Source organism: Eretmochelys imbricata, chromosome 3 (assembly GCF_965152235.1).
Source record: "Eretmochelys imbricata isolate rEreImb1 chromosome 3, rEreImb1.hap1, whole genome shotgun sequence".
NCBI lineage: Eukaryota > Metazoa > Chordata > Testudines > Cheloniidae > Eretmochelys > Eretmochelys imbricata.
The window spans coordinates 3,261,415-3,273,468 of record NC_135574.1 but is presented as its reverse complement, the minus strand read 5'-3'; the positions used below and the strand labels follow the sequence as shown (position 1 = coordinate 3,273,468).

General features: G+C 46.6%; 1 protein-coding gene across 2 annotated transcripts in view; it reads left to right on the top strand.

Annotated features, from left to right (window-relative positions):
* The window catches only part of HADHA (hydroxyacyl-CoA dehydrogenase trifunctional multienzyme complex subunit alpha), a 38,115-nt gene that overhangs the window by 17,824 nt on the left and 8,237 nt on the right, over nucleotides 1-12,054 (top strand). For both annotated transcript variants that reach the window (XM_077812295.1, XM_077812296.1), the window contains 5 exons: nucleotides 803-859; nucleotides 4,674-4,783; nucleotides 7,956-8,090; nucleotides 9,748-9,919; nucleotides 10,799-10,885. In XM_077812295.1, coding sequence (XP_077668421.1) covers nucleotides 803-859; nucleotides 4,674-4,783; nucleotides 7,956-8,090; nucleotides 9,748-9,919; nucleotides 10,799-10,885 — 561 coding nt within the window. The remainder of the gene's footprint in view (nucleotides 1-802; nucleotides 860-4,673; nucleotides 4,784-7,955; nucleotides 8,091-9,747; nucleotides 9,920-10,798; nucleotides 10,886-12,054) is intronic.

The following is a 12,054-nucleotide window of genomic DNA, read 5'->3' as shown; positions in this document are numbered from 1 at the left end:
TGAGGATTTGGCTACGTGACACTCAAGTGTCTGTCCATTTAGTGGCATGAGCAGCTTGTGCATCAGATTCAGTGGAATTCACAAATGTTTCCAAAAGGAAACACATCCCTGTTCAAATACAAGCTTGCCAATATTCTGGTGGGGGGGACGGACGCCAGAACCACAGTAAAGGGAAGGAGGATAGATAAGAGAATACGCTTCCTCCATGAAACCTTCAACTGCAGCCCTTTTACCACTCTCACCCCATCTCTAGCTAGATAACTTGATTATAGATCCTTTGGAGCATTGATAGTATGTTTGTACAAGACCAAGTGCACAGTAAAAATCTCAAGTGCCTAAGTGACTTAGGCACCTACATCCCATTGAACCAATTGACTTTAGGCTCCTAAATCACTTAGATGCAACTGAAAACTTTGCCTACAATGTCCTCTTATTTTAAAGCTTTCTGTAGCTGAGACCTCTTTCGGGGAGCCGCTTTAAGCTGCTCCTATTTACTCATGAGCGTCAGTTTGCCTATCCCATGTTGTGCACAACCCTACTGAAGTAATTCCAGATTCTAGGCTCTCAGTGCGCGAATTAAACTGATGGCAACTTGAGTGTCCCCACCGTTGATATCTACCCTATGACTATGTTGCTGTGAGCTTGTTTTGAACTCTTGCGCATCTGTTCCATATTATTCTAAGAGAATCTCATGACTGGAACTGGCCGGGAACGGCTCTTCCTGTTGCTAAATATATTGTTCGTGAAAAGAGAACATTATGTATGAAATGGCCCATTTTCACTGTGTCTCTTCTGCATGTAGGTTGTAAAGACTGGCCTGGAGCAGGGGAATGAAGCCGGCTACCTCGCTGAATCCCAGGTAAGCATACTGTGGAACTCTTGTTTTATTCTTAAGCTGCATATTTGCCTCAAACTTGCTTTCAGCCTTGCACAAGGGAATGCTCTTAAAGGGACAGCCCAGGAGGGGGTAGTGTTGGGCACCCATCCTGTGACCCTGTGCTGCTGTTCTGTGTGGAATTGGGTCTGCATCTTCCATCTCCTCACATATGTGCATGTTTTAAACCAGTGAGGTAACGTAGTCAAATATTCATAAGTCTGGACAAAGTGTCCCCTATTCCTGGGTCATAAAGACTCTGGTCTGATAGTAAAGTAGGCAAGTGCTTCATAATGAGATCAGAGCCAGAAGTGGGGGCATGAAACACAGGAACTGCCATACCAGATCAGGGCAGTGGTCTGTCGTGTCCAGTATCTGTCTGACAGTGGCCAGTACCAGATGCTTCAAAGGAGATTGCAAGAAACCCCCAGTGGGCATTTATAGAATAACTTCCCATAAATAAGCTTCTTCCTAGTCCCTGTCAGGGGTTGGCTCCTGCCTTTTGGCAGAAGGGCTTACCTCCCTTAGGCTGTCTTAGCTAATACAAATGTCTAATCCTATTTAGTACACTGTGATGCTTTTGGCCTCTGCCACGTGGCAGTGGGTTCCACTGGTTGTTTGTGTATCATGTGAAGTATTTTCTTTGACGTTTTAACATTGTCATTTCACTTTCGCTGACTGTCCCCTAATTCTTGGAGTATGAGAAACTATAAATAAGCACAGCACGTATCTACTCAGCACCGTTTGTTGTTTTGTATTCCTCTAGCATGTCTCCTTGGTCCTTTTCTAAACGATTTGAATCTTAGTCTCATGTGGAAGTCTTTCCCCACCTGTCTCTGATCCCTCTATTCCTCAAAAAGAAAAGGAGTACTTGTGGCACCTTAGAGACTAACCAATTTATTTGAGCATAAGCTTTCGTGAGCTACAGCTCACTTCATCAGATGCTGTAGCGAACTATAGCTCACGAAAGCTTATGCTCAAATAAATTGGTTAGTCTCTAAGGTGCCACAAGTATTCCTTTTCTTTTTGCAAATACAGACTAACACGGCTGTTACTCTGAAACCCTCTATTTCTGTTACTGTGTTTTGTAACAGGCTAACCTGAACGAAGCACAGTGTTCTGGGCAATGGGATAGTATTCACTTGTATAATGGTTTTATAATTTCGTTATTTTCTGTTCCGTTCCTTCTACATTCTAACACTGTTTCCTTTTTTGATTGCTGCTTTGCATTGGGCAGGCGGTTTTATAGAGCTGTCCACAGTGATACCCAGATCTTTTCCCTGAATAGTTCCAGAACTCAATAACATGAATGAGCAATTCAAATTATTCCTTCCAACAAATGTTCCCTTGTACCTTGTCAGTGCTGAATTTCCTCTGCCATGTTGTCCATTCACCTAGGTTGGGTACATCCGTCATTCTTTATTCTTGACTAACCCACTTAATTTGTCATCTGCATGTTTTTCCATCTCGCTGTTAATCCCATTTTCCAGGTCATGAATATTTAACATCTGCCCTAGTACAGACCCTTGGGGTATCCCATTTGCCATAATGAAAACTGGCCACTTCTGCTCTTTGTCTCAGCCAGTTTTCGATCTGGGTCAGAACTTTACCCTGCACTTTCCCATGGCTACTTGGTTTCCTTAATAGCTTCAGGAGGAGCTCTATCAAAGTCTCTTTGAAAGTCCAAATTATTCAGTTCTCTGTTTTGTGGACATGCTCAACAAATCTTAATAGATTAGTTTCAGAGTGGCAGCCGTGTTAGTCTGTATCAGCAAAAAGAACGAGGAGGACTTGTGGCATCTTAGAGACTAACACATTTGTTTGAGCATAAGCTTTCGTGGGCTGAAACCCACTTCATCGGATGCATGCAGTGGAAAATACAGTAGGAAGATATAGATATAGATATATAACACACACAACGTGAAGAAATGGGTGTTGCCATACCCACTATAACGAGAGTGATCAGTTAAGATGAGCTGTATAATCACTCCATGCATCCGATGAAGTGGGTTTTAGCCCACGAAAGCTTGTGCTCAAATAAATTTTAGTCTCTAAGGTACCACAAGTACTCCTGTTCTTTTTGCTAATAGATTAGTGAGACCCGGGTTTCCTTTGTAGAAGTCGTGCTGGATAGTCCCATATCCTGTTTACCTGGGAGTGTTTTTTGTAATCACTTCAACCTGGGTACCTGGTACTGAAGTATGGCTCATATCCTAAATCCCAGGAGCCCCTGTGCCTTTTTTGACCCTCCAGTCCTCTGACACAGTAGCTGTTCTGGAAGGTTTCTCTTCCCGCAGGACTCCTGGGTGTACCTTTCTGTTCCTGGTGACACAGCCCTCCTAAATGTGAGATGGTGCTGGAACAAACTCTTCTTGTGCTTTGATCTGACAGTTCCTTAACTGAAAAAGCAGTCCAGGGTAGATTGTCCCAACATCCTCTGAAGAGTGGTGTGAGGAAATCACTCCGCTTATCAGCAATAGCTTTATATTTGATTACTCCTCTTTGCCCCCTAGGAGTAGGTAGACTTGCAGATTCTCTTACTGGCTTCCTGTTTCTAATATGCTTAAAGTTTTTTTTTTTTTTTTTTTTTTTTTCTCTCTGGCTTTTTGCCCTTCACAGTGAATTTTACACATTGCCACATTGTGCACTGTGTTGATTTCCCTGGAGTTGGATTTCCGCTTGAGTAACACCAGGAGCTTTGCTGTTTAACCAGACTGACATTTCTTGTCCTCTTGCTTCCTTGTTTCATTAAATAACGCCTGAGAGGTTATTCCGACCAAAGCCTGGGGAGCTGGCTAACCAGCTTCTCCAAACCACTGACTTCAGAGCAGACACAGGCTGCTAGATAAGAGTAGAAACTGGTTTACAAAGGGATGTAAATTGTTGCTTCAAGTGCATAAAGCCTTTGAGAGTAGGATCCTTATTGTGGTGTTTCCCAGGATGATCCTCCAGTTACTCCAGGAACCACAGGGAGCAGGAAGGAGCCTGATCCACAGGGAGTATGATTCGGAGCCTGCCCTTCCATGAGCATATACCATCCCCCAGTGGCAGAGCAGCTCCTAATGCAGCTGGCCACAGGAGTAGCTCAGGCAGCAGCCTGTGGACTGCTCTCCTGGCACTTGGCTACACAGCCCGAGTGTATGTGAGCCACAAGCAGATGCCCCTCTGTGAGCAGTGTGCAGGGAATGGAGGAAGAATTACAAAGTGAGCAGAAAGCAACAACTGAAGACATGGGAGGAGTAAAGCAGGAGAGGAAACAGACTGAAATCAAGTCCCCAGCAGGCACCCTCATTCATCACAAAGGAGGCACTGTCAGACAAAAGATGAGAATGAGAGAAGTTCTGTGGTCTGCAAAAGGCCAGGTTAAACTATCAGTGGCTCCTTTTGGCTGTATAATCTCTGAACATTGTGCCAAGGGGTGGAGGACGGGCTCTTCAGAAGCCATAGATAATGCTAACTACAGGAAATCATATCATTGAAAGAGCAGTCTTCTGCTTGTTCTTTTGGCAGCCCCAAGTAGGGGGAGGCCACTGGAACTTGATGGGTCACCACAGAGGCTCTAGTGTTCTGTGGCTCTCAGGAGGTCACAGAAATCCCTTGCTCCTTTCTCCCTCTGGAGGTTTGGCTATTCTGTACTCTCACTGTAGGTGGCAATACTCTGCCTGCTTGCACAGCTCTAGAATGTCTGCACTGTTCTGGAATGTAATCATATTTTTTTGCCCTGTTGTACATGCTAAAAATGCTGGAACGGTTAAATCCAGAGGCCAAAACATCTGACTTCCTTTCCCACTTCATTCAGAAATTCGGTGAACTTGCAATGACTGCAGAGTCCAAGGCATTGATGGGCCTCTACCATGGGCAGGTGCAGTGCAAGAAGAACAAGTTTGGGGCACCAAAACAAGAGGTCAAGTAAGTTAAACACAGACTGGTTAAAAGATAGTAGTCAGAGCTGTAAAGAGAATCTTAGACCTATTCATATGCATCTAGCCATTAGGGTCTGACATGCAAGCCAGTTCTGTTCAGCTGTGTGGCAAAAAAGCAATTCCAGTGTCCTCTGGAAGGTCTGACTTCGCACCAGCACATAGTCTCCCCACTTGATGATATGTTTTTCTAGGTGAGCCTTGGCTGGGTTACTGCTGTCAGATATAAATGTGTTCAGACTGGTGATCTGCCTTGAGGTTAACCAGCATTCCTACTAGGAACTTTGTCTTCCCAGGGATTATCTGCTGCTTGAATTGCGTTGACTCTGACAAAGATAACGAAATTCGCACACAGATTCTTGTAACTTGCTTTTGTTTAATGTGTGCCTCCGGCTGCCTATTGGGTCAACTTTAGGCTGACCCCCTGCCCTAGACTCTGGGATTGAGGAGGATCCTTGGGGTGATGCTGTCTGTCACGTTGTCTGGAGTGGCTTACAACGGTGAGTGCCAGCCTCAAGGCAGTCTCAAGAAACAGGGCATGGACCCCAAACTGGTTGTGTTGTGTACTTAGATTTCACCAACTGAGTAACAAATGTGAACATCTCAGATGCTAGAACGGCCTTAATAGCAAGCCACAGACAGTCCCCTTGAATATTCCGGTCTGTCTTGCCACCCAGGCAAGCTTGACTTGGTGATAGATGGTCCCTTAGACCAGAAATCACAGCAATAGTCACAGGTTACTCCCAGGCCCAAAGGACCAGTCACTTACCCCAGGTCACTTGTACTCTGATCTCAAACCAAGACAACGCTTGCAGCCAGTCCTGTAACAAACTAAAGGTTTATTAACTAGGAAAAAGAAAGTTATTTACAAAGTTAAAGCAGGTGAACATACACACATGAATGAGGTCCAATCTTAAGTTCAAAAGGTAGAAGAAGCTTCTATAATACGCAAGCTTTTATGTCCTTTAGGGCTAACCCAAGCCAAGCGGATTGGGGATCTCTTGCTCATATTGAGGAATCATTGCCCTTCAGAGTCCAAACAGCATAAAGAGACCAATTTCTCCTTAATAGACATTTTTATTCCCTTCCCCCAGTGTTTGAGATGGGATGTGGGCTCGTGCTGGTTACCTCCTCAGTGGTGTGGGAGAAGCAATCAACAAAGTTCTCTGTTCACAATGGCTTGTCTAGTGTCTGTAGACCTTTTTTTGGAGGGGGAGAGGATAACGCCTCTTGTAGTAAACTGCTTGGTAATGCTTCTCCCCTGTTAAGACTGTCAGTTCCCCCCAACCATTTTTATAGTACAGAGCAAAATTTAGACATTATCTTATCACATGGGATACAGATGGAAATGGGATTGGTAGAATGCATGTATTACCATTCCATGAAGTCTAAACACATTCTTATAACTATATTTTTAACAATACTAGCGCAGGTGAGCCAGACTGTAGAGCCCCGCCTGGGACTAGTGTAGAGTCCAGCAGCCGCACTGGGATCGCATAGGACCTGCTGCCATAATAGCGGGAGAAGAATTTTAAAAGTCCTGCACAGACTCTGCCAAACTGGTTCCCACCGATGCACTTGTCAGTGTTCAGTGAGGCCTGGGGGCCTTGGCATGAGCTGGTACCTTGGCTGCCAGCCTCACACTCCCATGCAGTTTGCAGGTCGTTTCCCTGAGTGCTCCTTTAGCACTTTCATTAGCTAGTGGCCCCATTGATGTTTGGCAGGCTTCCTGCTTCTGATGTACTTCAATATTTTTGTTGGTTGGTTGGTTTTTTTGGGGTTTTTGACCTGCCTAATTATACTTTTCCACTTGACTTGCCAGAGTTTGTTCCCTTTTATTTTCCTCAGTAGGATTTGACTTCCAATTGTTAAAGGGAGTCTTTTTGCCTCTAACTGCTCTGTTTAGCCATGGTGGCATTTTTTTGGTCCTCTGGTGTTGGTTTTTTTTCCAATTTGGGGTATACATTTAGTTTGAGCCTGTTACGGTGTGTTTAAGTCGTTTCCATGCAGCTTGCAGGCATTTCATTCTTGTGATTGTTCCTTCTTGTTTCCATGTAATAACCCTCATCTTTGTATAGTTCCCCTTCTTGAAGTTAATTGCTATTGTGGAGAGTTTCTCTGGTATTTTTCTCCCACCCCCCGCCATGGGTGTTAAATTTAATTACATTATGGTAGCTGTTACCAAGCGGTCCAGCAATATTCACCCTTTGGGTCAGATCCTGTGCTCCACTTAGAATTAAATCAAGAATTGCCTCTCCCCTTGGGGTTCCAGGACTAGCTGCTCCAAGAAGCCATCATTAATGGTGGCTAGAGAAGACTCTGTTTTGCACAGGCATGTTGGGCATCGTGACGGAGTATTGTGTAATAGTGTGGGGGACCGTGGTCCACAAGGGTCGTACGCAGGATGAATATACCAGGGGTGCTGGCTACATCTTGCATAGACATGTTGCCTGGGGAGGTTGGACCAATTAAATACACTATGTGACCTTAAAAACAAGAGTTTGATTCTTGCACACTAAGGCGTGACCCAGCTGGGAGGAATGAGTGATCTCTTGCTGAGCAGCCCTCAAATCAGCTGGTAACATAACTGCAGGAGCTGCAGCCCTGAGGCATTCGTCTCTTTTAAGAGCCACACTCTCTCTCTCATTCTGGATTGTTGTGTGGATTCCTAGGTGTCTTTAGCTTATGGCATGTATCGGGCAGTAGTTACAGTGAGGACATGACTGACTGTGGCATCATCTAAAGAATTTGCAGGGACAAATGTGCAGCAGTCTGGCATACACAGCTTAGGAGAGCTGAATGCCAAAGGGCCTTCCAGTCACTAGGAGGATGCTGAATGGACAGCAGCCCTCAGAGCAATCACTGCAAGGCTTCCTCCTATTACTCTGCAGGGAGGTTTTTGGGGGTGTCTTTGCTTAGGGAGAGAAAATCAAGACTGCAGGTAATTCTCTCTAGTGTAGAATAGCAGAGCAGTTCTTGTTCCCTGCACCTGGAACGGCTTCTGACAAGAAACCCCATCAGCATTAGGCAGATCCTTGCAATATGCATGCTCCCCAGTCAGGCAATACTCAAGCGTAGGATTTACCTCTGAGGGTTAATTTTTTGTCATGCGTCTAACAAATAAGCGCAGATTGCTAATGTGTTTTCCCCTTTCACTGCAGGAACCTTGCTGTGCTGGGAGCAGGGCTGATGGGAGCTGGGATTGCCCAGGTGTCTGTGGATAAGGGGCTGATGACCATTCTGAAGGACACAACGCTGCAAGGACTAGGCAGGGGACAGCAGCAGGTCTTCAAAGGGTATGTTAGCTACAAAGAAGCAGGGCTGGATTGGATGGTGCCTCCTTTGTGCCAAAAAAAAACCGAGGAGACCTTGTGGTACCTTAGAGACTAACAAATTTATTTGGGCATAAGCTTTCATGGGCTAGAAGCCACTTCATCAGATGTATGAAGTAAAAGATACAGGAGCAGGTATAAATACATGAAAGGATGTGGGTTACTTAACCAAGGGTTAGGTCAGTCTAATGAGATAAACCAATTAACAATAGGATACCAAGGGAGGAGAAATAACTTTTGAAGTGGTAAGAGAGTGGCCCATTACAGACACTTGACAAGAAGGTGTGAGTAACAGTAGGGGGAAATTAGTATGGGGGAAATTAAGTTTAGGTTTTGTAATGACCCAACCACTCCCAGTCTTTATTCAGGCCTAATCTGATGGTATCTAGTTTGCAAATTAATTCCAGTTCTGCAGCTTCATGCTGGAGTCTGTTTTTGAAGTTTTTTTTGGTTGAAGAATGGCTCCTGTATCTTTTACTCCATGCATCTGATGAAATGGGTTCAAGCCCACGAAAGCTTGTGCCCAAATCAATGTGTTAGTCTCTAAGCAGCCACAAGGATTCCTCATTTTTTTTTGCTGATACAGACTAACACGGCTGCCCCTGAAACCTGTCCTGTGTGCCAAGTACTTCTGTCTTTGCAAACTGAGTAGGGATGATTGGCACATCCACTCCCTGGGAGCCTGCCATGTGTGATGGGGAATCTTCTGTCACTGTGGCAGAGTGGGGTGTTTGCTTCTGTAAACTACCCCACGTGGTGCAAGAACAGTGCTATTTCTGGGGGTGTGACTGGACAAAGGAGTTAAAAGGCTGCTTTGCTCGAGCATCATACATGCTGTCCTGATCGTGCCTTGGCATTCGTGCTTCCCCGGACATGTTCCTTGTGCCTGGCCCGGGCTCTAGGCTGTAGCACTGAATGTAAACAACTATGTAGAGGCCAGTAGCAGGACCCTGGTGGGGCTTCTCAGGTGGGGGCAGAGAGAACCGTGGGTGAGACTGACCTACCCCAACAGGGTGCTTTGCCGAATATGGGCTGCGCCATGTGCCTCCACTGGCAGGGGAGGAGTATGGACTTGTCCCCCTTAGTCCCCTTGTCCCCATCAGCTTTCCCTGTGACCCACAGGCCTGTTGCCTTCTGGAGGGAGTTAGTTAGCAGGTACTTGTTCTGAGTCACTGCCCCCAAAGCCCCCTCCCACTGCTGCCAGGGGAGGTTTCGCTTTGTGCAGCTAGGGAGAGCTCAGCTATTCCCTGGAGCAAATCTGGGCTGCCCAGCGTGTTAAGGAGTGAGGGGCTATAAAGCCTTGTTTCTGGGTTCCTCCTCCTCTTCCCACGTGCCCCTGGAGGCTACAGACATAATGCTCACCCTCCCAAGCATTAGGATGAGGACGCAAGCATTAGGTTTGCCCCCCAAGCACCGCTGTTTGCATCAGGGGGGCACTTGCCAGCCCCTCAGCATCCCTCTAACAGCCAATAGACAGGCCAATGGTCCTGGGCTGGATTTGATGCAGGTGTGAAAGGGCCCCCCGCTGGCTGGGAGGGAGGGATTGATGACCAGGGTATGCTGTGCTTGTGCTCGTCCTCAGGCCGCTGGCCCTGCTCTGACCAAGCTCCTCCTCCTCCAGGCTGAATGACAAAGTGAAGAAAAAGAGCCTGACCCCTTTTGAAAGGGACATGATTCTCAGTAATATGACAGGGCAGCTGGATTACAAGGGCTTCAACAAGGCCGACATGGTGATTGAAGCTGTGTTTGAGGACCTCAGCATCAAGCACAAAGTGCTGAAGGAGGTGGAAGCGGTGAGTTTTCCCATCTCCAAACAGCTTCCAACCAGCCTGTGGTACGTGTACGGCAGAGCTTGCTCCACCCTCTTCATATTCCTACCAAGGCTGCTCTGTATGACGCCATTCATGCTGCCTGGAGGAGGTTACTCTTAACTATCTAACCTCTGTGCAGGGGAGTGCTGCAGGGAACAGTCTCCCTGTCCTGTCTCACCAGTTCTCTTGGCAGGATTGTGCCTGCTGTTGTCTGGCTTTCCACCTCCTTCTGGGAGTTGCTGAAAAGTCTCTTAACTCTTTCTTGGGGGTTTGAAGTGCAAATGGGGCATCTCAACTACCCCATTGCTCCTTCATCCCTTGTTTACCACCTCATACAAACTTGCTGCTTCCCCATTTGTTGTTCATTGGCACCAGACTAGTGGGCTTCAGCAAATTACTCTATTTGTGTTAAAGGAACTGGTCTCTGTTCCTGCATGATGCCATTGCAGTGGCATCTGATCACCTGATTGGGGTGTGTTGGCAGAGCCTTGCGGGCCCAGGACTGGAATAGTTTCATTGAATTGCAGGCGCAATGCATTTGGAGAAGGAAGTCTGGTGTTGGCAGTCCTGGCTCAGGGCTGGAAGTGAGATCTGGCTTTGCCAATGACTTGGAGTTGCTGACCATCTCTGGCTTCAGTTTCCATATCTGTAAAACTATCCTGTCAAATGGGGTGTTGTGAGGCTCCATTCACTGTCGTCTTAAAGAGCTTTCAGATCCTTTGGGGAAGGGTGCTAGAAATGCACAGTGGTACTAGGAGTCCTGAAAAGACGGCTGAAGCCTCGAGTCCAAACTACCTGCCACAGAGTGTTGCTTGTGATGCTTGTACACGTTGTTTATGGGGCCTATTCTTGTTTCCCTAGGTGGTCCCTCCTCACTGTGTCTTTGCCAGTAACACATCTGCTCTCCCAATCGGTCAAATTGCTGCTGCTAGCAAAAGGCCAGAAAAGGTGAGTACCAGAGTCCCTCGCGCAGTTCAAAGGTAGCGGCTTGGGACAGAGCTGTGACTGCCCGTGGGATGTGTCTTCCGGTCTGGGTTTGCTGCTGGAGACAGGCAGTCATGGAAAGCAGGCGGGACGGCTCATCCCACGTTTGGAATATGGAACAACGCACCGTGAGCTCCCAAGGGCAGTGCTTTGCGTTACCTTTTTTTGCCAGCCTGTGGGATACTGGCGAGGGAGGAGTGGGGAGCTGACTTTTTGTGCGTTGGTTAGGCAGGTACTGGAATGCTGCATCCAGTTCTGGTGTCAACACTTGAAAAACTATGTTGGAAAGTCAGAGAGGGGTTTAAAAAGAGCCACAAAACTGATTTGAGGGTGGGGAAAAATGCCTTAATGTGACTTTGATAAGCTAAATGGATTGACTGTAAGACTGTGGTGACTTGCTTAGTGTGTAAGTACCCTCACAGGGAGAAAATACCAGATACTAAAGGGCCATTTAAGAACATAATATAAAAAGAGCCACACTGAGCCAGACCAAAGGTGCACCTAGCCCAGTATCCTGTCTTCTGACAGTGACCAATGCCAGGTGCTTCAGGGGGAATGAACAGAACAGGGTAATTGAGTGATCCATCCCCTGTTGTCAGTCCCAACTTCTGGCAGTCAGAGGCTTAGGGACACCTGGAGCATGGGGTTGCATCCCTGACCATCTTGGCTAATTGATGGACCTATCCTCCAGGAACTTATCGAGTTCTTTTTTGAATTCAGTTACACTTTTGACATTCACAACATCTTGGGCAATGAGTTCCACAGGTTGACTGTGGGTTGCATGAAGAAGCACTTCCTTTTGCAAAAAGAAAAGGAGTACTTGTGGCACCTTAGAGACTAACCAATTTATTTGAGCATGAGCTTTCGTGAGCTACAGCTCACTTCATCGGATGCGTACCGTGGAAACTGCAGAAGACATTATATACACACAGAGACCATGAAACAATACCTCCTCCCACCCCACTCTCCTGCTGGTAATAGCTTATCTAAAGTGATCATCAAGTTGGGCCATTTCCAGCACAAATCCAGGTTTTCTCACCCTCCGCCCCCCCCCACACAAACTCACTCTCCTGCTGGTAATAGCCCATCCAAAGTGACAGTCACTTTGCTAGGAGGGTGGTGAAGCACTGGAA